The sequence below is a fragment of the Fistularia commersonii genome, chromosome 14 (genome assembly GCF_037954325.1).
Source record: "Fistularia commersonii isolate RoL2024-O1a breed Wild chromosome 14, RoL_Fcom_v1.0, whole genome shotgun sequence".
NCBI lineage: Eukaryota > Metazoa > Chordata > Actinopteri > Syngnathiformes > Fistulariidae > Fistularia > Fistularia commersonii.
Window position 1 is genome coordinate 9036581 of NC_141297.1, and position 16452 is coordinate 9053032.

General features: G+C 38.1%; 1 protein-coding gene across 1 annotated transcript in view; it reads right to left on the bottom strand.

Annotated features, from left to right (window-relative positions):
- cfap74 (cilia and flagella associated protein 74) overlaps window positions 1-16452 on the bottom strand; it is a 44723-nt gene continuing 28271 nt past the window's right edge. Inside the window, exons 23-39 of the mRNA XM_086159184.1 lie at window positions 13329-13416; window positions 11340-11513; window positions 10958-11091; window positions 10608-10881; window positions 8516-8644; window positions 8031-8125; window positions 7442-7576; window positions 6246-6355; window positions 6088-6143; window positions 5519-5638; window positions 4816-4971; window positions 4439-4577; window positions 3807-3961; window positions 3483-3615; window positions 2900-3033; window positions 2010-2144; window positions 1-1340 (exon numbers count right to left, since the gene is read on the bottom strand). Coding sequence (XP_086015310.1) covers window positions 1236-1340; window positions 2010-2144; window positions 2900-3033; window positions 3483-3615; window positions 3807-3961; window positions 4439-4577; window positions 4816-4971; window positions 5519-5638; window positions 6088-6143; window positions 6246-6355; window positions 7442-7576; window positions 8031-8125; window positions 8516-8644; window positions 10608-10881; window positions 10958-11091; window positions 11340-11513; window positions 13329-13416 — 2272 coding nt within the window. The 3' untranslated portion in view covers window positions 1-1235. The remainder of the gene's footprint in view (window positions 1341-2009; window positions 2145-2899; window positions 3034-3482; window positions 3616-3806; window positions 3962-4438; window positions 4578-4815; window positions 4972-5518; window positions 5639-6087; window positions 6144-6245; window positions 6356-7441; window positions 7577-8030; window positions 8126-8515; window positions 8645-10607; window positions 10882-10957; window positions 11092-11339; window positions 11514-13328; window positions 13417-16452) is intronic.

Genomic DNA, 16452 nt, shown 5'->3' on the forward strand with positions numbered 1-16452 from the left:
CAAGAAGCAACAGCCAGGCATACCATGGCCTTAAAGCTGGAGTTAAAGCTGGAGAGAAGCCACAGCATCACTCAAGCCAAGCTCCTGACCACAGCTAGGGACTGGCAGCTGAAGGTGGACCTGGTCAGGCAGCTTAAATTTCCAGATACAATCACAGTGACCACACTCAGACTGAACATGGTCCTCATATCAGAATCAACAAGGCAGGTAGTACTGCTGGAGTTGTCTGTGGCTTGGAAAGATTGGATGGAGGAGGCAACTAAGAGGTAGAGGGCCAGTAACGGGTGGAAGACTCGGTGCAACCCATTCAAGGTTGGATGCCGATGACTCGCAGGCCAGTCACTTTGCAGGCCCTTAGGGTGTTGGGAGTAAAGAAAGCCATAAAAAATATCACTGACAATGGCTGTGAATAAAGAGGGGGGGGGATCCGTAGGCCACATGAGCTACCTGGTCACAAGCTGGGGATCACCCCAGCTAGGTCACCTGGGCGAGGTTGTGTGATGCTGACATACCCGAAAACACCCAATGACCCCAGGTTACATCATCGATGATGTGTCTTGGCTGTGCCAGTAGGTGTGTTTTAACTGGAATTTAACCAGTAAATTTTAAAATTTGTCTCTCAAGTATGATTTGATTTATAGTTTTATACCCCAATTTAGTTTAATCAAGAACATAATTAAAGGATAGAGACTATGGAGCTTTTGGAAGCCTATTTATCAAGCCAACAGCAGACAGAAATTAGAAGTAATGTGAAAAACAAGAAATCGCATCATTAAGCCATTATTACATTTATTAACACCATAGGACAATAATGTAAATCCTATATTTAAACTTTATACGTATAATCTTTTTAGCCTTTATCAAGGTCACGGCCCCAAACAATCCTTTACTGTTATTCATGCTCTCTGACAATTAGAGAACTGAATTTCAAAGGCTTTTGTTTTTCTTTAATTTATTTGTTAAATGTAGTCATGGATCTACAAGACAATTGTATATAACATAGCATCAATTTTTTGGGAACATTATTTGATAATCCCTGTATATTTGTTAATTGTATGCATGCTAATCCGCAATAATGGGGAATGTATATCCATCCCTTCTAAAAAATATTTTAAAAAGTTTTATTTCACTCCTGCACTCCCAAGTATTTATTTTTTACATTTATTTCATCTATATTTTTAAGTCCTATTTCCAGCAAAACATGCAGATATTACTTGCAGATGTCAAAGTAGTGATCAGTCAGCAGGGTTTGAGACCAGAGCCATCAGGGTGACACTATAAACATCTGTTGTATCTCCTTTTAGTGTAAGAGACACACACACCTCCACGACATCGTAGGGCTGAAACACACACACATTGATTTCAATCACTGATAAGAAATTATTACTTTCACTATTAACAAAGCTAAAATAAGCTGGTTTCATATGCTGTAAAATATGGCTACATCGCTATTCATAGAATGATTTTCATCTACATGAAGGACAATTTTAAACCTGTAACTTAATGTAAGAAAATAGCAACCGAATACAACTACATGTAACAGTTTTAAGGTAGTTCTCTCCAAAGAAAATATTTGCCAATCTAAGCCTGAGCATTTCAAATACATACAATCTCTATGAGAATAGAGGCATCATGCTGTGGCAGACTGCAACAGACTCAACCACTATATTCTGTAATACCATTTTTTAAACTTAGATTTCATAACTGAGAGGTAATATAACCACTCACTCTATTCTAGATGTACTGAATAGTCTTTGTGTCAAGGCTGTCTTTGACTAAGACTAAATGTGACTTGGTATCATACTTTTTTATCAAAAACACACTGTGTTATAACTTTTCAGAAAGCAGACACTGCATCTGTTATTAAATATGGACAGAGAAAATGACATGATTTTACGTTATCGGTAATGGAATCTTACGTTTCAAAATCTCCAATGAAAGAGGGGCTTTTTTCAGTAAAATAAGCTTAAATTTAGCCTTCAAATAGATTTAAATTGTCACCCTCTGACCTTGTGCCCCCTCTGTGGGGTCCATGTCAGAGTGATGGTCCGTGTGGTTCCTTGTTCCACGCTGCCTTTGCTGGGCTCTACATTGAAGCCCTGCTGCTGAAGACCAGCAATTTGATCCCAATAAAACTCACCGCTCTGGAAAACACAGATAAGCTGAAGCGTATCTACCACAATATCAAAATAATAGACTACTGTCTTTTCAACACTTCTCTTTTTGTGATGGATATTATACAATGTCATCTGCATGTGCCAATTACACACTGTCTTTACAGTAAGATGGTATAAATACAGCAGTCCTATGTAAAGAAATAAAGCACTTAATGAATATGGTGACTTTATTAATTAAAAAGCACAATTATTAGAGATTCATCTCGTAAAATGAACTGTATGATTAATATATAGCAAATGTGTCAGTGAGGACCTTTCCTCAGTTAATGATAACCCATTTAAGACAACTAAAAACAGTATTTAACATTTGCAGCTTGTGTTCTAAAGCCTTGGGGACTGTTTGTGTAAAACAGATTTTGTAACCAACCAAATAGTCAACAATGAGAATCATTGTCTTTGCGAAATGAGAGAAAATTTGTTTCTTACATATGATGCATCATAAAACAATACAATACAATATAAAAGTAAACCATATGCATCTTTAAAAATTCATTTGTTGTGAGCCTTTATGTATCATTGAAAGATGAAATAAAATGAAATCAAATATTGTTTAAATACAACAAAAGAAAAAAGAAAAAAGGAGAAAAGAAAAAAAGTCAAAAAGAAACGAAAAAGTGGAGAGACGACACGAAAAGAAAAGAAAAGAAAAGAAAAGAAAAGAAAAGAAAAGAAAAGAAAAGTTCATATTCTTCCAAGGGCTTGACAGTGACAATTTACTCTACCTTTTTACTGGACATAGAAGATGGAATGCAGCCCACCTGCAGCTCTCTGACTGCAGGCCTAATGGCCTCCCTGGAAAAACTTGCCCGAAGGGTCACCAGCACAGGAGTGCTGTGCTTTACCGCTGAGTCCGAGTCTGTGAGTTGGAAACAGCATCAACACATATACAGTATGTTGACTCTCTGTCACTTTGCTGTGTTACAGCAGATAAGTTACATGTGAAGGCTTAGTATCTGGGGAAAACAATATTCATATATTCATTCATTCATTATCTATTCAGTTAGGGCTGCAGGGGGACTGGAGCCTATCCCAGCTGTCCAGGAGTGGGTTACAACTTTAGAGTCTTCGATGAACCTACTGCATCTTTTTGGGGTGTGGGAGAGAACCAGAGAATCTGGAGGAAACTCACACAGATATGGGGAAAACATGGAAACTCTACATCTGAGTTGAACCAGGGACCTTCTGGCTGTGGGGTAAGAGTGCTAGCCAAAGCGCCACCGTGCTGCCTTATTCTCATTTCATCTTGGTTATTTTGATAGGCTGATGGAAAATTTAGAGAAGACAGGAGCTTGATGCAATAAGTACCTGCAGGATGAGCTGGACTGATTATTTTTGGGGGAAGGAGGGACTCGATAGGCCCGGAAAGGGGGTCTCCACCACGCAGATACATATTATGTGATGATGCCGCTCCTCTCAGATCAATCACACAGACTTTACTCTATCGAAAACAAACAGAGCATTGTTTTCTTCTGTGACTTGTGCTGTACTAGAAAGCATTAGGGTGCAGCATAGATGAATTTTTACTGTGTGGTGACCATTTCAATAAATCATTAATATTATAGGGTGAAAATCAAAGTATTCAAGGCCTAAAGTATGTGCAATACTAAGCTTGGGTGGTTGCTGGTGGACCTTATTTGCAAGCTCAAAGGTGATTCTGTCTGCATAGTTGTCAGAGGGATGATCGGGCTGAAAGGTGACAGTGACATCCTGATGGTGTCCTGGAGCGATGCTTCCCTCTACTGGCTCCACAGTGAAAACACTCATCCCACTGTAATTCTGTGTCCCTATAAATTACACAGAAGTATGACCAGAAGTGGAGGCTTCACAAAGTTTATAAGATAAAAGGGGTGGAAAAAAGTGAACCATTGTCAGACAGAATTCCATCATATCCAAGGACAATTCAATAAAAATTGAAAATGTATTAAGATGAAATAACTTTTTGGATTTCTGTTATTTCTCTTCTTGCAGGAATAAATACCTGCCTCCTGATTAACTCTGTAAAAAAAGCACTTCATTGTGTTTGTTCAGACACTTAAAATGTGACTAGCTGATGAAAATATTTTAAGTGCTTTGATTGTTTCAATAAAATTGACCAGAAGGCCTTGTGGAGGATAGAAGAAGAAGGGCCAAGTCAAGAGCTACAGCATGAGAGCAAAATGTTTCAGACATGAAACAGCTTTTCATCTCTTTGTTTTTAAAGGGCTAGCAGTCTTAAGTTTTCAGTTTCCCCGGTAACCTGCGCAGCTTTAATTCAATCTTACCCACAACAGGCTGGATCCGAGACTCTTTGTCATTTCTCAGCACGAAGGCCAGCATGTCTGCTCTGCCCTGAGGCCTGGAGGGTGAGAGGCTGGACAACAGCATCCTGAAACCAACAGTTACGGCAGAGTTGTTCTGGAACTGCAGAGAGAACAGAATTAAAAATCAGTTCCAAAACAGGAACATCAACATAACAAAGAATAAGAAAAAGATTTAGCCTCAGAATGCAAATGCAGGAAAAATAATCAACACACATCTTGCATTTTTCATCCAGTGCCTTGATTTTCATGATAAATGCATATTTTTTTTCTTAAAAACTAACAAGATGTAATGTCATTCTAATATTTCACATTATTTTCCCTCTCCAAATTTGACACACCTTTACCACTTGTGAGGTGCTCTCCTTCTGCAGCACATAGCCGAAGTCCAGCATACGTCCAGAAAGGGAGGAGGTGATAGCTTGCACCACACCCTCCCCCTGCATTGTCACCTCCAATGTCATTTTCTTGCAACACACCCTCAGTGGCTCACAGTACTGGTGAGAAATAGGAGTTGTGAGATTTTGCTAAACAATAAATGCTGAAATGCTAAACAATATTCATGTTGATTGTTAAAAATATTACACATATGCATGTGCATATCAACAAACACAGGTAACTTTTCTCATGGTAAATTAGCTTGGTTTCAAAAATCTGTTTATATATACACATATAAACTACATGTGTATGCACATGTCATATATACATACAAACACACATACATATATTTCTGTATGTATACAGACAATATAAAAAGTGCAAAAAGGTTTCATAACCTTTTTGCACTTTTCGTAACTAAAAATAGAAAGGAAAGCTCAAATTGGTGATGTCGTAAATGGCGTCTGAATAATGCTCTACTGAGAAACCATCTAGGAAAATTGACATTGGCTAATTAAAAGAATTGAATGAAAAATAAACTATGTTATTAAATTTAACTCCTGTCTGCAGTGGTTATTCAAGAAAAGTGTGACACATTTATGAATGGGTCATGTTTGTTGGAAGAAATTTAAGACCTGTTCAGTAATTATTAGGATATTACCGCACCTTTTTCTCCAAGGTTGGGCTGAAGGCCAGTACCAGAGTGTGTTTTTCACCAGGCCTTATGCCTCTCAGAGAACTGATGAGGGTAAAAGGGCCATATATATCCAGCACTGATGACTTGAGCTTAAAAAAGATTGAAAAAAGTTGAAGACAACTAGTTAAGATATCTAAATTGTACAAGATAATTTAATAGTTCATGGGAATGTTAGAATGGAAAATCAAATTTTTCCACTTGTCTTATTCCAGTGTCATTGAATTGTTAAGTTTTAATGGTTTAGCTTTTGATATAAACAACATTTTTAGGATCAATTGGTCATTTGATATTCACATTCAATAGAAATTGAAAGTTGATTGCATTTATTCCTCAGGGGCCGATTTTAAAGTGTCACAGATCAATGGAAATCTTATACCGTAATAGAAAACATTAAAGCATACCAGGACTCACTTATGGTCAAATAAAAGTGTGTTTAGTGAAGAAGTTAGGATATTTACACTACCACATTCTGACTACAGTATGTACTTTACTGTATGAATACTTAATTATGAATTAGAAATGTTGAAATACACAATACCTCCAAATATTCTTTTGAAATGTTCTGAACTGCAAATCTTTTGACCACTCTATCTCCTGAGAAAGACAGCATACAGTCAAAAATAGTCAACCTTGAGTACTAATGCATGTGTTTTAGAGATAAACACTCAAGTAACTAACATCAATGTAATAACTCACCTATTGCCACCTGCTCAAAATCTATTATGTTTTGATTTTTGTTGGATACAACCACCAGAGGAGGCTGTACAGCAGTACACTGGAGCTTGAGATAGACAGTATTGAAGGGACTGTGGAAACATGAGGCATAACAAGCTATGTAGTAAGAAATGTAACAAAAGTATTCTTTAATATTTAGATCAATATTTTAATTGCTGATAAATATGCCTGCTTTTTGAAATAATATTTTAAGGTAAAGTTGTTCATTCCATATTTTGATAAGGCCAAGTGATGCCAGATGAGGTGGTAAAATATATATCAGACTATGAATGAAATAGAAAAACAGGAAAAGGTACAGCACTAAAAACCTGTGAGGTTCCTTAAAAGTACTTATGTTTGTATATTTAATACTCATGTTTCAGAGATGAAGGTGCATAGAAACATTTCTCAAGCAATTTAAAGTAGAAACATTTGACCTTCACACAGCCCTTTTATAGAAGGTCGTCACAACAGTGCATGAGCAGAGCTAGACTTCCTTGTTGAGATCCAGTCCTGGGAATCTTTCCAGATGGTCAGGATCAGGTTGACAGAATGTCGATTTACTAATAAATTATTTAACTAATGGTCCCATTTTATTTCGAATATTAGCTGAAATGTTAAAAATCCACCCATTTATGAGTCTTTAATGGCAATATGAACCTTAGCATTCATAATAGTTTTTAGTTGAGGGCTTACAAAATTACGATTTCTGACGCATTCATCCACAGAAATATCCATGTGAATGCAACACCTGTGTGTGTCTGTCTGTGAGTATATAATAAACACAAAGTCAATCATGTGGTATGAAAGGCTAACAACCCTTGTCATTTTTCCTCATTCATTTTTTGTATTCTTTTGGTTCGTCTTTTTCGTCTTGATTGTTTTTTTATTTATAGAATAAACACCTATACAAATAAAAAAGTATACAACTGGAAAAACATCTCCATGTACATGTCTCTATGAAAGAGTAGAATAATGGCCATAAAAGTGTATTTGTAGAAATGTAATCTGTTCCTTCTTGTTGCCAGAAAATCTATTTCTGTCCAATGTTACGTAAATTACTTACTTGGGAATTAATAAGGAATACGGGAATATTTAGCCTGTTTATTTTACGGTAAATAAGTACATCTCTGTAAAGGTAAAAAGACATCAGATGATGTGAAAAAGCAGTGCTGTACCTCCATGCTGGCTGGACCTGTCGGTCTTCCTCTGGAGGGTCTCCATTTGACACAAAGCAGGGGACAGTGTACTCACTGAAGCGCTTTCGGAAAGAGAAGAGCAGAGAGGCTCTAGCCTCCTCGTACAGCTTTGACCTTGGAGGAAAAGACTCAGTAAAATATGCTCTCATTTGCAAAGTCATCTCACACTGAGTAGCCCGTTTTTTAGCTTAGATCATATTATTTATGATATGATCACTGCAAATGAGAAGGGATGAGAATGGCGAGGAAATCAGTTAAGCACTGAGAGTGCAGTGAACAAGAAAAAGCTTTGCGCATAATTTTTATTTAATGTTGTTGGGAGCCTGGACTTTTGTCTGAGTTATTAATTGGGTTTAGCCTACTTTATTATTCAGTGATGCTTTCAGGATGGATGTTGAAGATTTTTCGTCAAGAGCAAGTTATTCTGTCTTTGCAGTGATTTATTTAGAAATATTTTTCTAAATAGATATTTTTCTGAATAAATTTTACTTCAGAAGACTGGCTTTGTTTTCCCTGCACAGAGGCTGGCAGTAACACTGACATGTTATCAAGAGATGATAATTCCTACCCTGGTCGTATGGTAGCATTCTTGGAGGGGATTGACATTCTGCTGCACCTTTGAGAAGTGGATGGCTTCTTTCCTTTATTGGTCTCTGCTGGGATCTTATGAAACGGAGGAGAATTAGTGGTGTATTAATACAAAATTTAAACCAACATGCTGCCTATATATGTATGCATAGCAGTAATTACAAAACATTTGGGGAGGACAATTTTAGGGTGTTGTGGTTTCACTCTCTGGATGTAATAATGTTCATTTTATTCAAATTTAAATTACGTGCAAATAAAAAAACAGCAACATCCAGTTGAAAAAAAGAAAAGTTTTTTGTCCGCAACAAGCCCCTTTATATTGCAGATGTTTTAAAATATGGACTGCTTCATATATTTTTTTCAATAAATCTAAGAGGTCACTGCAGTATCTGCATGGTGGTGTTGGTGGCGCTGTGTGTGTAGGTGTGTGTCGAGGGTTGTGCGTGTGTATGGGGGGTGTCATACCTCATGTTCAGCATTTCTGTCCCTCTCTATCTCCTTCTGGGGCGTCTTAACTAGTTGGAGACGCTGCAACTCTTCTTTGATGTCCTGGTCTGTCAGTCTGGGTCTGAACACCACCTGGATTAAACATCTCTGGAACAGAGGGACAACAGTTTTGAAGGATGAAACAGTTACAATTACTGTGAACTGGATATGTTCTCAGGAAACTGTTAATGGCATTGAGGTTATACAGTTTGTGCACACTACTGATTTTTAATTTAAATAAAATTGTTTTAGAAATTCATTCTCCAGCCTGGGACAAATAAAGATACATTGAGGTTTAGATTAGTTTAGATACGGTTTCTTTTCTGGATTTTCTAGTAATGGATCAGTGCAAAATGAAATTAATCTCTGTTTTTCAACAGCTGAATATTCCCTGGATTTCTCAACCCGTCTTGGCAATACAGTTAAAAGGTGAGTGCAAGTCTGCACTGGTGACTGACAGAAAGAGGGACTTTCAAGATGTCAGCTATCGTCAATTCCAAAATCCATGTTCTTTGACATGATATTGCATCAACTGTCTTTAGAATAATTCAGTTTAACAGTCATTGTGTTTGGTTCCATAATTTTGCCCATGTTCATTCAGCACGTCAACATATCCTTGAATACTTTGTGGAGCACTTTGTGTTCATTTCAATAAATATGTCCAGTAGATGGCCTCATAACACTTTACAGGCATTTGATTCAGTCGGTAGAGCAGTGCGGCCTGGGAGAGGTTTGAAAGGTCTGTTATCTAACTGTGATCATAACGTTTATACCTACTTATACTGTCAGAAAAAATTATACACATACAGAAGAACTGCAGAAGAATGCTGCTACACCAGCTTCTACTACTTTTCATTTCTTGGTTGAAAAAAAAGATAAACAAGTGAATGCTTCAAGTTAAAATAAAGATTTTATCATGGAAATAAGAGTAATACATAGCCAAGAAGCTGAAATTTGAATTTATTTTGAGTCCATTCAATATTAAGTGGATGTCATTTCAGGGGGTTTGGCTCTGTTGACAATGGATGTGGTGTCAATATCTGATGCAAACATATATTGGCACAGACCCTATCGGTCCTGACTTTAGTCCCTTTAACATGGACTTTTCAGGCCTAGATGTCACATAAACTAACCAAATACATCTGTGTGGAACTTCACATTTGTAAATCTTAGACAAAAATATCTCTGCTGAACAGTTCCAATTTGCACTCATGGAAGTCCAAAAGACCAGCAGCAAAGTTTTTTCGAATGTCAAATAATTTCCTAACTGTGTGGTTTACATTCAAAAGTGGAAAATGCCTGTCTTTTATATCCTCTAAACACAATTTCATGTGTTTAACTACATGCAGTACATACCAGTAATGACAGGTTGTGTTGACTAGTGTGCACAATTTGTGTCTCACAAAGTCATGTTATGAATTTTAACTTTTTTTTTCACATAGTTTTACTTTATATAAAAACTTTATGTATCATAATTAGACACTAAAATCCTTACCCAATAAGTCTTATTTATTTCTTATTTTTGTTGATAACTTAAGACAAAGCCTGATGTTGAAGACGGCATATGAATAGAGCGGCATCGGTGAGGTAATTAAACATGCTATCAAAATACATTTTTTGCCTTTCTTTTGTCAATTCAAGAAGTTTGTTTTTACTGACACCTTTCTTCATGCAGCTGTAGGATGACTGCAGGCAGAATTCAAAAACGTGACACTTTCTATTTTTGCCCAACATGTAGTTTTGTGCTTTTAGCATTCATTTACAAAAGGAGGGAAGATTATCCTTCATTAGTTTCAAAGCTGGCAGGCAACTTTGACTTGGACCACAACCTTTCAATCACCTGGAACAAATGTTTTTTTTTAGCCCTAAAAAAATAGATATTAACTTTTATTTCAAAGAGGCTCTAAACAATAGTGTTAAGTATTTTGCATCTTACTCTAATCTAAGAGTCAACTCTGTCGTTCCTCTGCCTTGTCTGCATCTTGGACAAAGGTAACTAAAAATGCAAATTAAGTGGCTTGCAATGCTTGGGCTGGCATTTTAATGTCTGTGTTAATAGATTCAACTGCACCTCTCCAGGCAGAAGGCGTCCTGCAGAGGGAGAGATGTTGATGTCTGAGTCCTGGGGTGGGGTGAAAGAGAACAGCCTGGGGGTAACAGGAGCTGGCACTGCCCTGCTTTCAAAAGGAACAGTTGAGGATGGTACACATGCAGTGTGATTGTAGATCAGGTACAGCAAAGCAGTCGATTGATCACCAACTGCGGTTGCTCTAAACTGCACCAAAGAGTAGGAGAGTTCTAATGGAGGGTGGACAGCCACTGCTTTGCAACATAGAGGGAAAACTCTGCATGAGAAGGAAACGTGGGCTTTAGTTTGGTTTGAAAATATCTGATTTAAATGTTAAAGGATTACAAGTTAACCTGTTAATTCCAGATTTGCAGTTGAGCTGGAAATTGTATTCCTTAGCTTCTTTTGGACTGAAAATCAGATCAATCTCCAGGATCTCTTGAGGAAGAAGAGTGCCAAAGCCATCATTGGGTTGGACATCAATGAACTGCAGTTGGAGGGGAATTAACAAGATACAACACAAAATGACTGATTTTCTAGTGTCTTGGGGGTTGAGCAGAAGCAGCATTTGACAAAAATATAAGCAGTATCAAAGAAACAGATCGAGCTGAAGATATTTCCAAAAGATTTAATTAGTTACAAGCATAACTGATGTAAAAACAAATGGATTATGTTACTCTGAGGATTCCTTATATCCCCTGATCAACTCTGTTAACCCAACCTTTAGATTAATACCTCTGGAATACCCAAGAAGCCAAAGTCCTGCGGCAAAAGGGACCGGTTGGTGAGGCGAACACTGCTCCTGACTGATTGGTAGATGGAACAGTAGCCAAAATCCACCTCAGTGATGTCAAACTTCAAGTCTGATGAGGTCACAACTGCTTGGACTGTGAAATGTACAGTCTGTACCTGAACACACCAACACATTACATCCTGATGAACTTCTGACCATGTGCTTTTGACAAAAACATTTCTTCTGTGGTACCATTATCTCCTACTCTGATCATATTGTGGTTACTTTGTCTCTGAAACATTAGTAGATTTTGAATTACAAAATATGTAACAATTGTAGCAGAGATGTTTTCTCCCGAGGCATGGCCTTTCAAATCCTGGTGATGAAATTCTTATAACAATTAAAAGAATAACAAGAGCAAACCGAGGAGACCAAGAAAAGCGGGGACTAAGATAGACTGACCCATTATTTAAAATGTTTGAGAGTTCATTAAGATGAATACATGTGCTTAAAATATCTAAGATATCAAAGTCATCTTAAGGGATGGGCCCCTGAAATCTTCAGAGGTGAAATGGAGGATTTATCCACCTGAATGATTGAATAGATGAGATGGAGCCAAAATTCCAGGCCCTACAATTTTTAGAGGGAGACTTTGTTATAGTATTGGTGTTCTAGTAGCGTTAGGAGCTAAATTTATGGTTGGTTTATGCCATAGACGAAAACATGCTTTGAAATGTCGATAACAGTAATATGCTTGAGCTAACCACTGCTTTGTGTGTGTGTGTTGTTGCGTGAGAAAGTGCAGGCACACTCTATTTGAGTGTGACAGTTAGGAACTGAAACTTCAGCACTGAACACCAAATGTTCAGAGGATAACCTTGTACCTTGTTTATTGATCTTTACGCCACTGCTTTCCAGGCTGCGGTGTTTTCTTGTGACCATAAAACTGTGTGTGCGCGCGTGTGTGCGTGTGTGTGTGTGTGCGCGTGTGTGTGTGTGTGTGTGTGTGTGTGTGTGTGTGTGTGTGTGTGTGTGTGTGTGTGTGTGTGTGTGTGTGTGTGTGTGTTTGTGTGCATTTCTGCTTTACTGCCAGGAGCTCACAGCCTGAGGGCAACAGCTTTGATGCTCCACAGGAGCATCCTGAGTTTGGCTGCAAGACAGAGCTCTGCTTCCCCTCTCCTTGTCCATGTAGAGACAGGGAATAGGGGCTAGAAAGGGAGGAAGAGGAAGGTGACAATTTGGCATGAAGTCTGGCCAGATTTAGAGTTGGTGAGAAAGAGGACTGGCATCAATGCAACACAAATGTTTAAGCAGCTGCTCTGTATTTTTATCGAGTGCTGCTGCAGACTGGTTGAAGGAATTCACCTGCTTGGCAATTTTTCCTTGCATTTATCTCAGAAAGACTTGGGTCCATATTTAAAGATGCAGAAGAATACATTTTGTAAATATATGTATGTATATATTACTGGATGTTTATATTTTGTATACATAGCAAATATTATGTGCCTTAAGAGAAATGATGATGTGACATGTAACTAGCTGAGCTTGCTGCATACATATTATATAGATGAACATGGTATAAATGTACACTAAAATGTCTCCTGTTTGAATTTGCAACATTATGTTTATGAGATAGATAGATAGATGGCGAGACAGCCAGCTAGACAGCCAGACAGACAGACAGATAGGTTGATAGATAGAAAGATTGAGACATGCACTGTAAAGAATTTTCTTTTTGAGTTTCTAGAGTTTCCATTACACAATGTTGAATAACCTTTATGCATGCCTTATTAAAAACTCATGGAGTAATTGGGCCTTGGGGGTGCAGGATAATTTTAGTTTGTTACCAGCAAAATAGGTTACAACCTTCAGTGTTCTGCCTCTGTTAGTGATAAAGTAGGACATGAGCTTTGTATTGGATTTCAGAATGAGTCCAGGATCATGGGGTGGTTGGAATTAATTGACTGTTCTTAAAAAATGTAAATACAAGCCTTGTCTGCTACTTGCACTGTCATTGGAACTTCTAGGACTCCAGTGTCTTGGTCAAAATACTTCCCAGCATCTTTGGATAAGGAATGTCTATGGGGGAGATAAAAAAAGCAAATTAAAATTGGAACTTTATCCTAAAAATATTTCCCTCCACATCTTATTCACGACATTGTGAAAGGAAGGACACCATTCGAGATTTTGAATGAAATACCTCGACAAAAGCAGGATTTGGAATCGTTCTCGTTTCTATTTTAGCTTATCCAATGCTATCAAATGGCATACGCTACAATCAAGCCTTTCAGAGAGAGACAAAGATTCAGACCCTGAAGACCCATTGCTTTGCTTTAACCCAAAACTCCAGGATCAGCTCGCCAGGGTAAGCAGAAGAGAGATGTAGAGTGCGCCTCCACACTATTGTAGGTTGTAGCCATGGTGATGGGAGACGTAAGTATGATTCAAAGAGGCCCAGTAGTCATGCACAGGCTTATGTAAAACTCCAGTCCCTCAACATCCTTCAGCGCTGCTTTCCTGATTAAAACATACATTCATCCATACCATGGAACTACGCATGCATGAATTGCTCATTATCATATCAGCAGTGGTCAAAGGTCAAATACAGTTTGCGGCTTAGCCACTTCTCTCAACCTCTCATTTTCCTTCTCTAACTTCTCTCTTACTATCCCTCTGATTTCTCTCCTCCTGCTGTCTTCTCTGTCTTTCCCTCTCACGCTCTTAATGCTGGATGAAGGCTTGAGAGCTAATGCTGTAAATGTCAGTGGTTTTAAGGCTGTGCAGATGTCAGTATGTTTTTTTGAAAGCACCAGAAGACAGACTTGCCTTAAACAAATCTGTCATATTCAGGTTTGAGGACACATGTGTGTTTTAAATTCCAAAGGCGTTATTGCTGCGCTGTGCAGTTGTAAAATATACGGTTTCTACCACGGCACCCAGTAAGACGGATTAAAAAGTCACTTTTTAAAATGTCAGAATTAAATATCTGCATTTATAAAGGTCAATAATGAAAATAAGACCAGCCAATGACAGCAGAGTGTGTATTTAAGGAAGCACTCTTATTCTGCCTTCTAATAGAATCGCTGCTGGAGAGTCACTCTTGAATTAGCTTGGCAGGGCAGAGTGGAAAAGCCTGGTGGGATGTCGCCAGGCCCATATGCTCTGTGAATTTTGTGGATGGATGCGGTTTTAGATTTGTCAGTGTCCTGCAGATTTATTTGTGTGTTCCTCTTGTCTGCAGCCAGATTATCCACTGTCTCAACCAAAAGTAATTCCCGTCTATAGTCTTTCAAGATCATTCTGAGATTAGCAGATGACAACACACTGATGTAACACATGTGTGGAAGTGTAGTGCCTCAACACATATCTGGACATATTTCAGTTTGAATTGCTATATCAGCTTGGGAGAACGCCATGCATTTGATCATATGAATCATCCTCATTTAAGTTTCCTAATACTCCTAAATACTCAAACGTGATTATCCGGAGGGACACCTCAAAAATCATATGGTAGGACTTTTCGCTGTAATGGTTGGTAGAAAGTAGACATGTGGAGGCCATATTTCAGCTGATGGGAGCAAAAATTGTTTGCCAGATAGAAAAAGTCAGTTTCAATATGAACCCTTGCTTGGATTTCACTTTACCATTAAAAAAGTGATTATGAAAAGGATTACAAAAAGGATTAAGAAGCTTAGAGATATTTCACTATGGAGAAATGGATGGGTAAATATTGCAGTGATCTCAAAATCAACCTGCAAAGTGGTGTTGACCACATTATTATGTTTGTTAATGTTTTGCAACTCACCCCACAATTAAAGTTGTATATACTGGTAGGAGTGGCAGAATTTGCAGGCAAAGTACCAATTGAGCTGCTCTGTGTAATCTGTAGCAAGTGTGTCGAAAATCATCCTTGTAATCTCCCTTTTATCAGCCGGCACTGCCACGGCGGGACATGCTGCCACGCTCTCCAGAGATTATACCTAAAACCCCTCATACAAGGGATCCTTTTCGAATAGTTGTGACATCAGGTTTGCATGAAAAATAGGGAATCCAATTTTTTTCTTGTTCTTCACAATTCTGAATTACTAGAATTATTTCAAAAGTTACTTTTTTCCTGTCTATTTGAGGACGAAATACAACCAGTTCCATACCCAGGTCACAGGGTTTGGTTGTGTTGTTTACCCTGTTAATTTCAATATGCCACTATCTCCCTATTTTTGCGTCAGTTAGATTTAAATCCAGGACCTTTACAAGGTGAAGTTAACAGAACATCTATCATGAGTTTCAGCATTGTTAAAATCTCAATTTTTTCATTGACTTGAACAATTTAATTTGGCCACCACATGTAAGGATGATGGGCTCTGGCATGACATACTGAAGAGTTTAAGTGCCAAATCAAGAAATGTATTAAAGTATAAGTGGGTCATGTGTAAAAATGTCCCACAGTCCTCTTAGCTGAACAGGATCACATACTGTGAACCATTGGCCTTGATATTGTAGATGGGGGATTATGTGGTATAGAAAACGATTGTCTAGATATATGGGTTGAAGTGTGGGTTGAATGGTGACACTGAAAATGGGAGGAAGACAGTGAAAGGGATGAGGTGAAGAAAGGCCGGTAGAGGTGTGGGCTGGTTGAGTATAATCTGTCAGAGCAGAAAGTAACAATATGTTCATCTTCTCCTGAATGCCAGAGAAAACAGGAAGCTGACACCTATGTAAGGGATAAAAGCTATGAGTCATTTCAGAATCACGATGTAACAACATCTGAGTGTGTGGATGAGACAGGGAGTGACAGCAATGCTGCTAATGAGGATCTGAAAATCCAATCATAGAATCTGGCTAGCTGGTCTTGGCAATACCATTTTAAATGACACACTGCCACAACATCACACAAAAACAAACCTACAAACATCAATAGACTGAAAGGTGATATCCAAGTGTGACGGAGAAGCCACATACATGAACACAGCTCACTGATTTGCTGGATACATACATTTGTGCAATTCCTAGTGTGATTTATCTCACCATGTACATTATGTGACACACACTTTACCTTCTTGTTGTGGTCATTAGAGGAATCTGCTTGTTGCATGAGGACTAGTAAGGACAGCC